Source organism: Odontesthes bonariensis, chromosome 7 (genome assembly GCF_027942865.1).
Source record: "Odontesthes bonariensis isolate fOdoBon6 chromosome 7, fOdoBon6.hap1, whole genome shotgun sequence".
Classification (NCBI taxonomy): Eukaryota; Metazoa; Chordata; class Actinopteri; order Atheriniformes; family Atherinopsidae; genus Odontesthes; species Odontesthes bonariensis.
Window position 1 is genome coordinate 9,862,925 of NC_134512.1, and position 16,931 is coordinate 9,879,855.

Sequence of the window (16,931 nt, forward strand, 5' to 3'; positions counted from 1 at the left end):
CCATGATGACACTGAGCAGTGTTTTAAGGGAAACATCACCCTGACATAATTTGCCCTTTAACAAGGACACTGAAACGTCCCCATGCGCTTTTCAACCAGAGGGAAAAGTGCAACGTCAAGAGATCTGTCATCTATAAAAATACATGAGCATGTTGCCACAAGTAAGGCAAAGCTTGGTCATAATCATAGCACAGTAACAAAAGAGGTCAGCCACACCGAAAAAACATGCATAAATAAAACTGAATTTTGTTTTTGCATAATTGAAAATCAATTAAAAAATTCAGCACAGACATCGATCAATGCAATATACTGTACATAGGAAAAGGATTCCACAGAACAAGCTCTGATTATGTATTCATATGCTCTGGGCCATTAGAGGTCCTCTATTATTTATAGTTATTATAATGTGGAGTTCTTAATTTTCCCAGCTGCTTTGGAGCCTTTATGCATTACTGTCTGAACAGTGAGCTGGCATAAATATTTTACAGATAATAAGGACAGTGACCTGCTTACAGAGCTTCTTTACTGAAATGCTATTTAGTACAGTGAAGCCTATTACTCCTATGATGACAATATGCTCTTATGCTGACACTTATGAAAACAGAAATCCATAATACAGGATAATAGCTGAAAAATGCCTTAATGGGCTTCACAGTGGAAAATCCTTTGCCATTTACAAGAAGTTAACAATAATGTAACATCTGCTGCTTGCTCACCAATACAACATGCACAATACATGCTGTGTGAAGCTTAGAAGTCTGCCAGGGGGCAGGCTGTGTTTGGCTAAAAAGATGTGTTCAAGTGATTTAATTTGGCTCAAGTCTGCTAGATATTAGAAAGATTTTTGGATTTTCTCCCATAATCACTTATGTGTCTTCAGCCTGTATCTGAGTAAAAGGACGCTGAATTGGTAGAGAGGCAGGTGCATAAGAGATTGCTTTGCCAAATCCCAAATAAGTCTTTATTTGCTATCCTTTCTTCTTAGAACCCTATTTATTTCCTCTGCTCCTTGTTCTTATCTGTAATTTTGAGCTCTGTAGACCAACCAGTATCAAATTAAGCAGTAGAATATCAACTGTTGCCACTGCCGCCTAGACAAACTATTATATCCCTAAGGAATTCATGCTTTGCCTGAAGATAGAAAGCTGTGACCAGTGTGAGTCAAACAACCAAACAGAGAACTAGCAAACTACACAGACGGTGCCGGCTGAATCTGGCTCATTCTCTTTACTTGGTAATGTGCCTTCCAGGATATCATGAGCTAGTCAACCAAAAAACACACACACAAACACCTCTGAGCAATTCCACCAGACAAATCCGTGCTCAAAAATCCACATGGCCGCAAGCACACATCAACATGCTCTTCACTGGCATTCACTCATGACTTCTGCCATTCATTTGAAGAGAGAATAAAAGCCGTGAGCTGGTATTGAAGAAGAGCAGGCTTTGATAGAGAGCGTTTGATAATGAATACAGACAGATGGAAGAAATGAAGGAAGGAAGAAAAGGAGTAAAAAGAAGGAGGAAGAAAGTAAAGCTGACAACTGAATGAAGAAACTCAACATGTAAACATCGTACTTCAGAAACTTTGGAACAAATCTTTCTTGACATAAGAAACAAATTAAAAAATAACAATGACTATTCCCAGATATGTAATTACTCAACATCATTAGGGATTAGGGCAACTGATGCTTACATTTAATAGAAATTAACTAATTAGCTAATTTACTGGTCACAGCTCTCTATCATAATTCTTACTTTAAGTAAACTGATTCACTGATGGTATTAAGTCTTTATCAGATTTTAAAACTCACTGACCAACTTATTGTTTAAGCTCTATAGCAAATCCTCTGAATTATTCATCGGGCTCCTTTGCGAAATCAGTAACTGCAATAATTGATGGAGTAAAGAAGTTACATGGGGTCATCAGCAAAATTAAACATAGACTACATAGTAGTTTAATAATGCACACACACAAATTGGCAATTAACTATAATTGTAAAATGTAATATCTGAGTGTATGTCTGCCTTTTAAATATTATTAAAAAAAATGGAAAGGTAGATTAATAATAAACTGGAAATGTTTTTTTCTTTTATTTTTAAGATGATTAAAAATAGCTCCAACTTATTTGGCTCTCGTTTAGTATATTGTTAAAGCTCAAGTGATCCCACACCTGTGCTGTGGTTTTTGGCTCTGTAACTCCAGGTGCATTTCAGACAAAAGCATCTGTATATATTTCAAAAGGGCAAAAAAATTATTTCAGCTCGAGGTATTATGTAATTCCACTGAGATCTAAGAAATAGGCTGGATTAGATAAATAATTCTATGAAAATGCAAAACGTCTCTACGGAAAGCAATACATCCAGACTATAAAAGTGTTTTTCAGCTGCAATAATGAAAACATGGTAATATCATACATTACTGAGTTGTGGAAGTCAACTGGCGCCTCAAAATGGCTGTTTAATAGCTGCTGATTAAAGTCACTGCTATTTTGCCTCTTCCTCAGTGGTCAGCTCAAATAATAGTAATAGGGAAATTAGGTTGTTGAAGTACACATGGCAAAAAAGGAGTCGTTTCTCTCCACAGTCGCCTCAGGCACGCTCAGGCCGGGAGATTGGACCGAAAAACAAAAAGTTTTCAGTGCAATCTGTTGGTTTTCTTAGCTAGGAAATTGTTTTTGAATTGGCTCTATATGAACGAATTGGATTATTTTATGAATTATGATTATTATTAATTAATTGAATTCCAATTGGCTTGAATTGGACTTACTATCTAAGTGCCTTGAGATGACATTTGTTGTATTTGGCGCTATATAAATAAAAATGAATTGAATTGAATTGAAAACAAATCGTAGGTATTTTTACATAAGGTTTGATTATCATCAAAAACAACCTCACATCTGATTTACCTGTATCCGCCTATGTATCCTCTTAAGAAGAGGAAGAAATACCCAGGGCATTTCTGGCAGCCACAAATGTCCTAATTTCTGTCTGCCAGAGCATATTTCCTTCTCCCAGTTAATTAAAGGATTAGATAACGAGGTAAAACTTTTGAAGTGTAGATGAGAATATAATCAGCGCTGTTGGTCAGATGAGTTATCTGTTGTACCAACAGACCTCAGAGTTATGTGATCACCTTAAGGTAAAGAAGTGTCCCAAAATAATTTTATAATTTTTCAGCTCCTAATATTTTCCACAGGAATAAAAAAATGGCATCCAGTAAGATTCAGAATTCTGCAAGTACAGTAGTTTCTTCCTGCAACATAATGAACTAAATCTTCCTAAATGACAAGACATCATTTTCATGTCCAAATATGTTTGAACCCCAGCGCAGTCTGTCAGCCCAATTTTGAGAAGCTTTATTATGTACAATTTCTATCAGACTAACATGTTTTCGTGCATTCTAAAGTTCCAGTTTTGGTTGAACTAACAATGTATTGTTGTTTTTTTCCCAGTGTTATTAGAATATGCTTCCTGTGATGGACCTAGTCTGTCTTTTCCCTGCTACACATCGCCTCCCTTCCTCCATACTTCTTAATGTGGTTCGTGTGTTTTTGGCCAGGGATATGAGAGAAACAAAAAGCAAACACAACACCAAAGAAAAAAAAAACTGAAGACAGAAAGTGGGTTTGAGTGAATGTGGGGAAAAATCTAAGGACGAAATGAAGCTCACAGATTGACTCTGTATTAGTGACCGGGAACACACTCAGACAGGCAGCCAGAGGCACAAGAGGGAGAGACAGAACGGACTCCACTGATAAAACTGTCCCTCTCTGCAGAGGGTCTTTCCTGATAAAGAGAACTCAACCTAGAAAAAAAACACAGATTACAATGGAGGAGGCTGGCCTGCACACAGTGACTCTCTTGGTATTGACAGATGGGGCCTCTGGGTGACTCTGTGCTTTTGTGCACCCACAGAAGAGCCATCAAGCCTGCAGTCCTGCTTGAATCTCTATATACAGCGGCTGAAACAGGCAGCTAATATGGTTACATCAATGGTACAGCATATGCCTAATCAGACTCACTTTTCTTGTTTTCATATCATATTTAAATACCATTTTTTTTGTTCTTTATATGTTCTACGCTTTTCTAAAATTCTGGATCATGTCCAAATGACCTATTTCACTCATTTATTAGGGGGATTTTGTGGAATAAGAGGCTGAAAATACTGTTTCTCTACATGAAAAATACAACTTGCACTTTGGTAACTTTAATTTCAATCCCAGCCATTTACATTTTTCTAGATAAAAAAAAAGTATAGATGCCAAAACATGTAATTAACTGCATATATGGCACTTTCTTTGCTTGTTCAGTTTCACAGTCTAACTGGAATTCAGCCTCCTTATGATGGAGGATAAGGTTAATTAAATAGGTTAATAAGGGGATGATTTAGCATCTGTCTAACTCTATACATCCCATAACAGGGTAGAAGAGACAAAGACAGATCACTGACCCTATTCTATGTCACACAACCATTAGAAGTGCATGTTTGTGTATGCATGTGCTCACGCATGTCAGCGTGCATGGGAATAGTGATGAAGTAAAGGACTGGCAGGACCATGTTCATTTCCAGGCATCCTTTGCTGCACATAATCTAGATAGGAGGGTATTTTTCTCCGGCATGCAGAGATGATAAGGAAGAAATAAGAATGAACAGTAGTTCAAACTAAATTGCCTTGTCTAGACAGAACCAAGGCAGAGTAAGCGCAATCAGCAAAATTTTCAATTCTGATTTGAGTAAACAAGAATTGGATTTGAATTATGTGAACAACACACTTAGACAGCAGGTGGCATAAGCATGGCTGCTAAAATCACAGAAGGAAGATCTTTGAGTTGTGAACACAGAAGTTTTCCCAGCGGAAAGACAGGCTGATTTTTTGCTGTGCTTTCAGAGTTTGCAGCACACACAGCTAAAGTAGACGACTAATCAATACAGCAGCCCGTGGGCAGGGAGCCCTGCTCCTACTGTATTTCACTGCAGCAAAAGGTAGCTTTCTGAAAAACATATTCCATGCAGGGCTGGGCAGATAACAAGAGTCTGCAGGTTGATTTAGCCCTTTCTCTTTCATGTGAGGATCATGAGTTTTTCAAACAAAAAGAATCAGCAGAAAAGAATAAGGGTCAGACTGAAAAAACTGAGTAAATGTGGTTTCCTTTGTTCTACTGAAACATTCTATATCCTTCTTTATACAACATACTTATTGTGTGGATGGCTTATTGTCTGCCTGAAAAAGCAAAGAGAGATGACTAATGAGTAAGAGTCTCTCACCACCACCTACACTTTATTCTGCCGCCTCCTCCCTCTATGGTCTCAATCACAACATCTGCACTCAAAACCTCTTTTGTTACACCTACAGGCACACAAATACACACACACACATAGTGGCCATCAGCACAAGCAGGAAAAAAAGGGTCCTGATGTGTGACTCAAATACAAAGAGAAATGACCTTCCCTTCAGCTCCTGGCAAAACACGTCGATTGTCATTCCGCCTAAAGGAGCAGAAACTAAATGCAAGAGCAAACAGGTAGTTATTTACATAATGAACATCATCCTTGGGCCTGTTGCTGGGATCACAGGTCATCCTCATCAAAACTGCTCGTGTTTTTTTTGTAAACCAGTCTCCCTCCCTAAAATACAACTGTTGCAGTCACAACAACAAGGAAGACAATCCCATAACCGTAATAGTACCGGCCCTGTTGAGTGGACTGTGCTAAACATGAGTTGAAACACAAAGTTTTATCTTTAAGCCTGACTTGGCTTGGTGTCTGTGGCTGTTGACAATACAACAGACTTTAAAAGGTACCAGAATGATGATGCTAATTCAACAACTGTTTGGTCTGGTTTGACGATGAAGATTTGATTCTGTCGAATGTGATTTTACGAGCTTGCACTGATTTCTGCAATTCATGTCTCACAACACACAATACAGTGCAGCTTAGCTTAGCTCTGACATGATACATTTTCACCATGAGGAGAAGAAATCGATGCATAATTACCACTTCACTCCAGAGGGGAACATAGGGGAGGAAAGGAGGGTAGCAGAATATGGGGAGGGGCAGAGTGAAAAGCAAAGAACACCATCTCAAGAGGCATTGATTTCACTCCCCCCCATCCTTGTTTACGGCCCTCTAATGATACCCTTGCTATAAAAGAGGAGCACAAAGGAAAGGGAGCAGAAGAGAAAAACCCAGTAATGCATCCTTTCTCCGTGGTGACAGCAGAATGATTTACAATATTTTGCTAACTCACCAGGGTGTACTGAGCAACATGTAAGATTTAGATCTCTTAAAGGGACACTAAGTAATAAATTAAGTAATTTATTAGCTCAAATCAACATATTCATTCATAAATTAGTCCTCATTGGTGTAAAATGATCTCTGTCAAAAATCTTAATTATCCTCCTGAGTGAAGAATAACTTGTCTGTATCTACATAGAGCGGGCAAGCTCTATGGAGGCTGCCATGTCCTTCCGGTCTATGAAAAACGACGAAGTGCTGAGAGGGACATAAAGCACTTCAAATTGTGTTTTCCCCAACGCCAGGCCTTTTTTTTTTTTTTTTTTTTTTTTTTTTTTTAGTGCACCTTTCCTGGAGATATGCAATACCAGGTCGATGTGCGGAGTGGACGGAGCAAGCCCCTATTTCATCTCCCTGTTCCAAAAATCAATTTAATATATGGTCCCCGGGTAGGGGACGTATCCCCAACGCCAGGCCTGGAAGCGGAAATGACGTCATTTTGACGTCACGTCCGCTACCGGCTTTATCTCGGAAATTATCTCACTAATAATGCATTGATTTTTACCAAACTTCTGCCGTAGTACACATAGGCTCTTAACTCACAAAACGAGGCATTAGAAAGTTTGTAAGTTTACCGGGAGTTTATTTAAAAGAACATCCAGATAGCAACTACACACTGCGGCTAACGCTACCGCTGCGTCAACGTCACTTCCGGTAAGTCCCGGAATATGATTTACACACCAAAGGCTATGTCAACTTATGTTATCTGACATGTTATCTGTCATCTGTATTTATAGTGTTGTTGTATGTGTGTTATGTAATCCTTTGTACTGTGTGTCTTGATGTATTTTTGTTTGTATGGACCTTGAGTCTGAAGCTATAGCTTCTTGAATCTTGACACATACCGCCTGCCGTAGTTCAAGAAGTTGCAACGCACATTTAAAAACGCGAGGCACTAGAGAGCAAATTCATTCGACTTTGCAAAATAAAATTGCACCACTAGATGGGGGAAGAAATTACATAATGTCCCTTTAAGAAATGTTAATAAGTCCTCTCATTTTCTCATCTTTTTTTTTAACGCTTTTCAAGGAGTGAATAAAAAACGCTAGATCTGAACAGCCGGGTGACAAATTCAACCACATTCTGCAGCTCAGGAGTCTTGTCTGCAGCATTTTGCTTTCAGCAGCGGAGGGAATGTAAAGTCAAAATGCAAGTCTTTATCAGTTGTATATTCACTGTGATGTTACTCAATGCCTACAAGACAGAAGGTCTGACAGTCTCCAGCAGGTCCTCCACCATGCATCATTACGCATTCTTCAGGAGGTTAAGCAACAGTTTCACATCCAGTGGACCAAATCCCACAAGGAAATGATGTACGGATAATCAAACATCTACAATGTAATCTGAGTGCATTTCTATTCATTCTGGCCTGAAAGTTAACTATTTAGAACAATGCCAAAACTATAATAGGTCTTCACAATCAGAAAAAAGTTGGCAGTTGACAAAAAGAAAAGAGAAAAGTCCACAGCTGCACTCAAACGGGAGACATTGCAGTTGGCAATGCCACCTTTTGGTATATTTCAGATTATTTCCTAAAATAACACACTTCAACAGAAAGACAGACACATTAAGCACAATACCTCTCAGAGGAATTATTTCCTGTCAGGCATATATCTGTTTCTGTCGAATATTTGTAACACCTAAAGGGGAAATGAGAAGGAGATGGGTAGACTATGCTGCAGGATTATTCAGATAACGCAACACAGTCATACAAATTATGTATACCAAATGGTGCCTTACTAGACAATCTGTTGACATTATGAGACCAACTTTCGATAAGAAAGGAATTTCGTTCTGGCCTGGCGAATGACAGCTCATTCAAACTGTCCATGTGATGGATTTGATGCAGATGTCAGTTGACATTTTTCAAAGCCTGCAGCATTGAGAACAAAGCTGACCTGCAAACTGTCTGTTCCCAACTTATCAAATATGTCAATTCTTGCACAGGTTTCAAATCTGAGAGAACTAAAAGAGGAGTTAGGGCATTTTTTTCTCATATCTTGTAATATTTTCCTTTGAAAACTCAGTAAGTTCAGTAAGTAACTGATTTCTATACTAAAGAGAACAGGGTGATTTCTCGAGATTGATTTAATTAAACAAATGAAATGATCCAAGCATAACTTGTTTAAAATTCCTAAGACTGCTTATGTGTTCAGCACTTCAAAAAGTATCACTTATAAGCCATATAAACAGACCATTTAGCTTTTTCTGCTGTGCAGTGATGGCATCTCCCTTTATCCACCTCATACTATCCTTTCCAAGTTTGATCTGCCTAGAGACAGAACTAAGAAGCTCGAGCCAAGGGGCTGTGGTGTCTCCGTCACTACTTAGGCAGCTATCCAGAGACATGCAGCAGCAATAAGAGAGTGATTGGGCCATGGGGCAGAAGATGGGGAGGGAGTGAAAGAGCTAGGAAAAAGGGAAAGTATCGCTGGGCAGGAGAGGACACCAAACGACAAGAAAGCAACACACCATTGGCTTCCTATTTTCGCTTGGGCCCTGCAGGCAACAAAGTGATGCAAGAAACAAAAACAAAAACAAGAAGAGAAACATCGGAATGATGATATTTGTGGGAACACCAGATATTTCTTCTTGATTTCCTAAAGAATGTAGGTCTGTTATAATTTCATTGTAGCCCATTTCAAATAGAAACAGGCACTAATGGCAGCCAGTCTTGAGATTTGCACCAAATGTTTGCTTTATTACAGCAGCTGTAGCTGATTGTTTCTTGCACATATTTTTGTTTAGATAGTGAGGTGTGAGGAAGCTTGTAGCACAAGCATGGCTCTCATCAGTTGATTTCCACCAGCTGGGAGCTACATCGGGACCAAGGACTGTGTTCTTGTGTGACTACAGAACACAGAAGCAACATGCATGAAAAAGTGGGTCGCTTGCAGATGAACACATATCTCATTATACTTGAAAACAATTCAAGATTTTAGAAAATAACACCAACGGTGTTCCCAAATAAAAGAAGACAGAGAGTGGTTCTCTCACATGAAAGGTCAACAGTTATAAGTTATTTCATTCATCTCAGTCCCAGAAGCAATTCCAGTTTTCATCTGCAGTTTCCTGCTTTTTATACGGCACCTCTCCTGAGGATGGGGAAAGCAGACATGATGTTATTGTAGTGGCAGGTTTTCACTCTGGCATTCGCTTTCATATTCATAGAAGTGCTTGACACTGAGATAGGACAAGAGAAGAAGGTGTTTTTCCGTGGACGCAGTATTACGCTGTAAAAATGTTCCCTGTCAGTCAAGAGCACAGGCTGACAAACGCGCACAAGGACAGGCAGGTGGAAAAACAAAGCATAGATATGTAAACAAATGACAGATCAGAACAAAAAACCCCTCTGCTTATAGATCTGAGTGATGAAAATCTAAGTTTTACTGCATACACTGATATGAAGAGATGATGAATGACGACTTACAAATATAATTATACCTGCAGTAGTGAAAACAGTCATCACGGCTTTAGGGGATGCTTTTATTCATCAGCATTAGTACCTTTCACTGTCACTAACTCAACTACCCCTTTTCTGCACTGCCAACATCTTTATGTTTCAGCTGCTCTATACACTCTGTCTTATCATATTCTCCATCATCGTCTACCACATTAAACAGCAATCCAAAAGTTGACAGATCAGCCAGGCAGTGTTGTGCTGAAGGCTGTGTCAGTATGTCTCTTCAGCTTAACTTACCGCTGTAATCATGCACTAAGTTTATTCTGACTGAGAATTAACTAAACAAAAACCAACCAGAGGAAGTAAAAGGCACCGGAATAAATATATAATCGCGCATGCATGATGTAACATGCTAAGTGCTGCCTGATGCAATGTTTTCATAATTTTTTTATTCGGTCAAATTTATTGAGAATTATAGTGTTGGATAAATATAGTTTTTTTTAATGATCCTGTGGTCCATTCCATATAATCAGGGTCAATACAGGTCTTAGATGAAGGATTAAACAAGCTCAAGACCAGTCAAAAGGCTTTATGAAGACAATTACTTAGGCAAGTTATAGGTATATGATACTACATGTGAATTTAAGAGATTTTCTTGCAGTCAGGCAACTTTTACCAAACATCCAAGCATCTTCGACCAAATGGACTGTACATTTTATATACTGAATAATGACAAGGCTTGCCCATTTGAAGTTTGTCTTCACACACACACAAATACACACAAAACAGCAACCACCCTACAGCTCCTCTTTCTTGTGGCCTTTTAGCTTAAGCATCACCATAACCTTGAGCTAAGAAGCTCTGTCAGCATCAGCATATTTTGACTATATACAGATCTATGTGTGCATTAATTAAAAAATGCACAAGTATGTCCAACATTCAATATTCAGGCTCAGTTCCACAGCACTTTACTGCATACAGATATTGCATGCTACTTTGGCACACAGAACTTGCATCTTTATCATTGTTCTGATCTATGCTCATTCTTTACGAAAATCCTTGTTTTGCCATTTAGATGAAATAGACAAAAAGTGGATAACAAAGCCATCACGGCAAATGTAATGAAAGACTCTAAAGAGGGTCAAATTACAGATGGATTCTCGAAAAGAGCCTGTCTTGAGTATCTGCTTATCAGCAGAGTTGCCTGAAAGTAACGCCTTTTCCTCCCAAGGAAGGGTTCTTGAAACAATGAAATGCAGCAGTGTGGGAGGTGCAGAGCTCCTGAGTTTGCAATAGTGACTGTACTGTCAAGTGCTGCTTGCCATATTCATTGCACCAATAGCATCTTACATGTTGATTCAGTGTTCAGATATAATACATTCCAGCTGAATGTTCTTTAACAAGATTTAATTCAAGTGACTAAACATTTAACATGAATCATATTTACTTTGTAAAATATCTATTTTTTTCTCACTTTTCCCCCAAAAAAATCTTATTGCCATTGCCCTCTTGCCAGTTGTCTATAGTCTCTCTGGATGGATGGCACACAGGTTTACAGGTACCCGCTGAGAGCACATTAACAAACAAGACATGCCCTATTAAGCACAGGCGAGGTCGACGCGTCTGATCCAACACACCTGACCGCACTGCGTTTCCCTCCCCACAGCGCCAAAACACACGGGAATCCCAGCCACTTACCTCCTGCAGTTGTTCCAACTCCTTCCTGAGAGTCTCTTGCTCGGTCTCCAGCTCTGTATACTTCTGCTTCAGCGCCTGGTTCTCCTCCAGGACGGCCAGACCGCACTCCGCAGCCCTGATTTTCTCCCGATTCGCCTCGGCCAGTTCCTGCGTGAGCCTCTCCACTTCGGCCCGGTACTGATCCACCGATTCCCCACATCCTCCACCGGCGGCCATCGCCCGTCTTTCGCAGTGTCTCTTAATGCCCCCCTGTTATTCTGCGGACCACCTCTGTCTCCTCACAGTTTCGGACAGAGGCAGAGCACAGAGAGGCGGGCGGAGGCTGAGAGATGCTGAGTATCCGCCCCCCTCTCCTGGGAGTCAGAGGCAGCCGAGGAAAGAAAACACAAAGCAGAAATCATAACATAGATCCATATAGTATTGTTAACGCCCCTAAAATGCAGGGTTAGTACGTCAATGAAGAGATAAAACCTCCTGATTTGAAAATCAGCTCAGAGTTGTCGTTTTTTTTTCCCACACTCAGCAAAAATGAGCATCATTTCTGCTTATTCATGGACCCAAGGGCGCCACCTGCTGTTTATTGTGGGACATAGCGACCTCCATCTCAGTACAGCAAAGCATCCAAATTTGTAAGTGAGCATAATAGAAGAACAGACATTACAGCAATAACACAACATAATAGGAGTTACTCAGGTAGAGTTGTTAAGTGTAGTGTAATTTTAGTGCATTGTGCAGCTGAATTGAATTTATTGTCATTGAATTAGTGTCAAAGCAGTGCGGGAGAAACTAACAAACTTTATTTACTCAGGTTCTGTATTTAGGTTTTCAGATATTTACACAAGTCTATCATTTTATGCCATATTGTACTTCTGTTGTTTCTTGTCTGTATCTTAAAGGGATATGTTGTACTTTTAATTTTTAATTATGACAGCTGCCTGACAAAAAGCCAATCAATAGGTTAGTGAGCTCTTTTACAAACAGTTTTCAAAGAAGTAATGGCTTTACATTTCTATCTGACTCTCATTCAACTAATTTATTAAATGTTTATTGGATTAGTCATCGAAAAAAATCTGAAAATGATCAGAAGTTAGAAACAAAATTGTTCAAAATTCCCAAATGAGACAATTTGCAATGTTTTGTGATAATACCTATTTTACTTCAGTGACATTTTTAATACTCAGCTTGCCAGGGAGTATTTTTACAGCTGAGTTTAGCGTCTTCACTAACCATGCAATTATTCCTTATATACATATATATATTTAATGCTATTAGATTATATGAGGGATTTGTTACTTTCTGACTAATATACTATGTATAAAATTTTAGTACCCACGTAAAAAAATTAAGAACATATTGATCATATCTAATGCAAAACATTTGCAAACACAACAACCTTCAGAATGTAACATCCTGAGCACTTTGCTCAGTTAAGTGTCATGAACACTTAACACTTAACACACTCTACAACATAAGATAGTCCATACTTGCAACAGCAAAGCCCACATTATGATAACATCATTGTTATACAAGTGTGGTCAAGGTTTTGTGTTGCTCTCCGCCAACTATTTTTGTCCTCTTTAACTTCACTTATGGACAACAATAAAGATCTATCACACAAGCAATAAAAGAAGATATAGCTGGGGTGAAAAGTTCAACAGTTCTCAAAGTTCTGTAATCAGTTATGGTACAGTTAGATCACTTACTGAATTGATGTTGAAGGTAGGGTTATATTATCTTTCTTAGAATTGGTAATTATTCAGAAAATGTGTTTATGTAACACTTCTCCGAAAAAGGAGATGTGAGATGTTCATGTCACTGTCAAAAGAAGCAGATTGCTTTGGGAATAAAACTGAAACGTGTTAAAGAAAAAGTTGACAGAAGAAATTTGCTTTTGTAAGGAAACTCAAACGTATCTGACTTTCAGCAGCCACATCAAAGCTGTCACCAAGGCAGCTTTTTACCACCTCAGAAATATCAACAGAATTAAAGGTTTCCTCTCCCAAAAAGACCAGGAGAAACTCATCCATGCATTCATCTCCAGTAGACTCGATTACTGTAACGCTCTTTTAACTGGACTTCCCAAAAAGAGCATTAAACATCTGCAGCTCATCCAGAACGCTGCTGCTAGAGTTTTAACCCGGACTAAGAGATCTGAACACATCACACCAGTTTTAAAATCTTTACACTGGCTTCCAGTCAGTCACAGAATAGATTTTAAAAGCCTGCTGATGGTTTACAAATCCCAGAATGGTTTAGGCCCAAAATACATCTGTGATATGTTCAGAGAATATAAACCTAGCAGAGCTCTTAGATCCAAGGACTCAGATCAGCTGGTCCAGTCCAGAGTCCAGACTAAACATGGAGAAGCAGCATTTAGCTGTTATGCTGCAAATAAATGGAACAAACTGCCAGTGGAGATTAAACTTTCACCAAATGTGGACATTTTAAATCCAGGTTAAAAACATTTCTTTTCTCATGTGTCTATGCATGAAATATCTTTTAACTTATCTAGACTGTTGCCTGATTTTAAATTCATTTAAATGATTTTATTTGTTTCTCTTTATATTCTTTTATGTATTTTTAATGCTTCTTGCACTCCCTGCTGCAATGCTTTTATTTTATGTAAAGCACTTTGAACTGTTTGTACATGAAATGTGCTATACAAATAAATTTGATTTGATTTGATATTAAAACATTAACAGGCATACTGCTTTTGGTTCTGTAGATTTAAGCCACAATAATTCACAAATCTCCACACCTCCAATACTCAGTAATAGCATTAGCCAATATTTCCCCTGTGAACTGGCATGTCAAGTCCAACAAATCACCCAGCTGACCTGAAAATAACCTCAATTTACAAGCTCAAATTAAGATAAGGAAAGGTTGTCAGAAAGTCAAACAGATGAAGAGTTCATGGCAGCACTGTATCTTATCGCTGACAAGGAAGTGTGGTGTCATGAAAAAATCTAAACGCTCTCCAGCACAATATCATGACACAGGTGTCTACAAAGAGGCATGTTGCAGTACAGAATGCTCTCAAATCTCAATCCGTACAAAGACATCAGTACAGACTTATCATTAGGATATTTATGTGAAAGAAAAACACTTTTTTTAAAAAAATGTCAAGTTTATTGGTAAATGAAAAAGAAAACAAGATCCTCAGAATCTGATATACAGCTTTATCTCAATTTGCCCAAAGGACACACAATGTAACATATCCGGGAAATTAAATTAACAGCTAAAACTACAGTCTGCTTCAACACTGAACACCCTCAGAAACTTATAAACTTATAATCACATTTGAATACATTTGATAAAAGAATTCTGTCAACATTTTAAGATAATGAGGTCGCTATTGTTCCGTCCTGTGAATTTGGGAATGTGTGTTGGTCAGCACAGCTTGAGCTAGTGTGGATCTGAAGAACAGCCTTGACTGAAGAGGTTTAAGTAAGCCACAAGGCTGCCAGCCCACTGCCTGTGGCAAGGGCTCCTGTGAGAGCAGAGAAAGTGCAGAGACCACATTTCATATGTTAACTTCTGATTTTTTCATGAAATGTGAAAAACCTTTGAACTTAACCCTATTAAGTATGTTATATTACCTCATAATAACGCAGGTGATGACTGGTTGAATGTAACCGCCGTCTGGTCATCAGCTTTATTTCCTTCAGGGTTTCAGCCTTCCTCCATTTGGCTCTGCGGTTCTGGAACCAAATCTAAAGTGCAGCAAAACAGATAATGAAATAAGATGGACAGAAAAAGATAAGCTGCAAAACACTGAAAAGAAGCTGTAGATTTTAACGGTTCAGAACCATATTTTAGTTTGTGTAAATAAACCAGCAGTTAACATGATATTACACTAAGGCTACATCAAATATTGTTCATTTTTACACAGCAATCTTCACATCAATAAACAATCAATGTCTTTTTTGACTTGTCTTGCCTAATATTATCATTAATCATTTGAGAGGTAACGTAAAGATCATTAGCATTGCTCTGTCGATGACTATTTATCACAAGAGGACCAAGATTTTGGAGATGCACATCACCCCAGGTCAATTCACTGACTCTGGTTGCAAATTAAAGAAAATTTGATCATTTCATAAATTGCAGAATCATTTTTATTTGACCAAATATCATAAGATAAAATGGTGCATTAGGGTCATGATGACAACTGAACAGCCAGTGTCCTACCTGTATCCGACCTTCAGTGAGCTGCAGGCGTGAAGCTAACTCTTCTCTGGTGTTGACGTCTGGGTAGTGAGTCTGGTGGAAAACTGCCTCCAGCTCTTGCACTTGGAATGTTGTGAAAGTGACCCTGGTTTGCCTCTTCTTCCTCTGACCTGTAAACAAATGACTATCAGTGTCATTTCCCACATAAGCATAATTTGTACATACACTTCAAGGTGCAGTTCAGTAACATTTTGAATAAATTTAAAATCTTGAACAATCCTTATCTGAATACATGTAATACTCACAGTGTGTTGTAGATTTTGGAGACTCTTCAAGAAGTCTAATCTGTGGCATTTCTATTGGCAGAGAGAGCAATTTAACATGAACAGGAATACACGCTATATTGTTATGTTTCAAATCTAATATTTAAAATGGTAGTAAAAAAACGTACCTGTACATGAGTGCTGTTGGGGTACTTGGTGGTTCTCTTTTATAACAGACCAGTTTCGATGAACACTACCCTCTTTTCTGACACATGTCGGCCTTCTGAGAATTTCTTCGATCGAATGAGATATTTTTTTGTGTGGCTGAGTTTCCCTTTGTTGATCCTTGCAGGACTTCTTTTCTGTGTCTCCTCCTGTCCAAATTTCCAGCAATTTATCCCCCGCCATCAGCACATCTGTCATTATACGTCTCTTTCGAGTAGAGATAATTAACAGTACTCAGAAGTTCAAAAGATCCTAAATATCTCTTGTGTTCTGCCAAGTTTGAGAAAAGTCTCTGATGAAATCTTTGCTCTATAAGGTGAAGACATGAGTGTCCTCCCTCTCCTGCTAGCCTGTGTTTGACCTGTATCACATGGTCATGATGGAGGAGGAGGAGCAACTGATAGTGCGCAACAGTTTTCTTCTAGGAAAAAATGTCAAGTTCCTCTTTCAGTATATCAACATAACTGGTATTTATGATGTGCTTCCTCTAAATGTGTAATCTGATCTTACTATCTACACCTATAAGTCATCACTTTAACAAGAACTCTTATAAATTTACTCTGAGATTTTGCCCTTGTATTGTGGGACCAGCCTCAGACTGGATCTATATGGTTCTCTGGGTTGTTTAACACATAGATAATATTCAACTGTAAAGCCTGATTGAGTTGTTACTTCTCTCTCTTATCAACCCGATTTACTGCACAGCTAATTTTCTTTATCACCTTGACCTTAGTATGCCCTCTCACACGTCAGGTCACCTCTTCCATCACAGTTGATAAGTCCTTGAGACGTGAGTGAGGAAAACATGGCTTTGTCTCCATCTAGTGGTTTTGGGTTCTCAGTAGAAGGAAGAGTGGCTTTCCGAAGATACAAG

General features: G+C 38.7%; 1 protein-coding gene and 1 pseudogene across 3 annotated transcripts in view; both read right to left on the bottom strand.

The window, feature by feature from the left end:
- Window positions 1-11,826, bottom strand: part of bicd1a (bicaudal D homolog 1a) — a 33,150-nt gene extending 21,324 nt beyond the window's left edge. For 2 of the 3 annotated variants that reach the window (XM_075469388.1, XM_075469390.1), the window contains exon 1: window positions 11,400-11,826. In XM_075469388.1, coding sequence (XP_075325503.1) covers window positions 11,400-11,615 — 216 coding nt within the window. In that variant the 5' untranslated portion in view covers window positions 11,616-11,826. The remainder of the gene's footprint in view (window positions 1-11,399) is intronic. The other variant, XM_075469391.1, reaches the window with a different exon arrangement.
- On the bottom strand, window positions 6,574-6,725 carry LOC142384951 (U2 spliceosomal RNA; annotated as a pseudogene).
- Window positions 11,827-16,931: the final 5,105 nt, after the last annotated feature.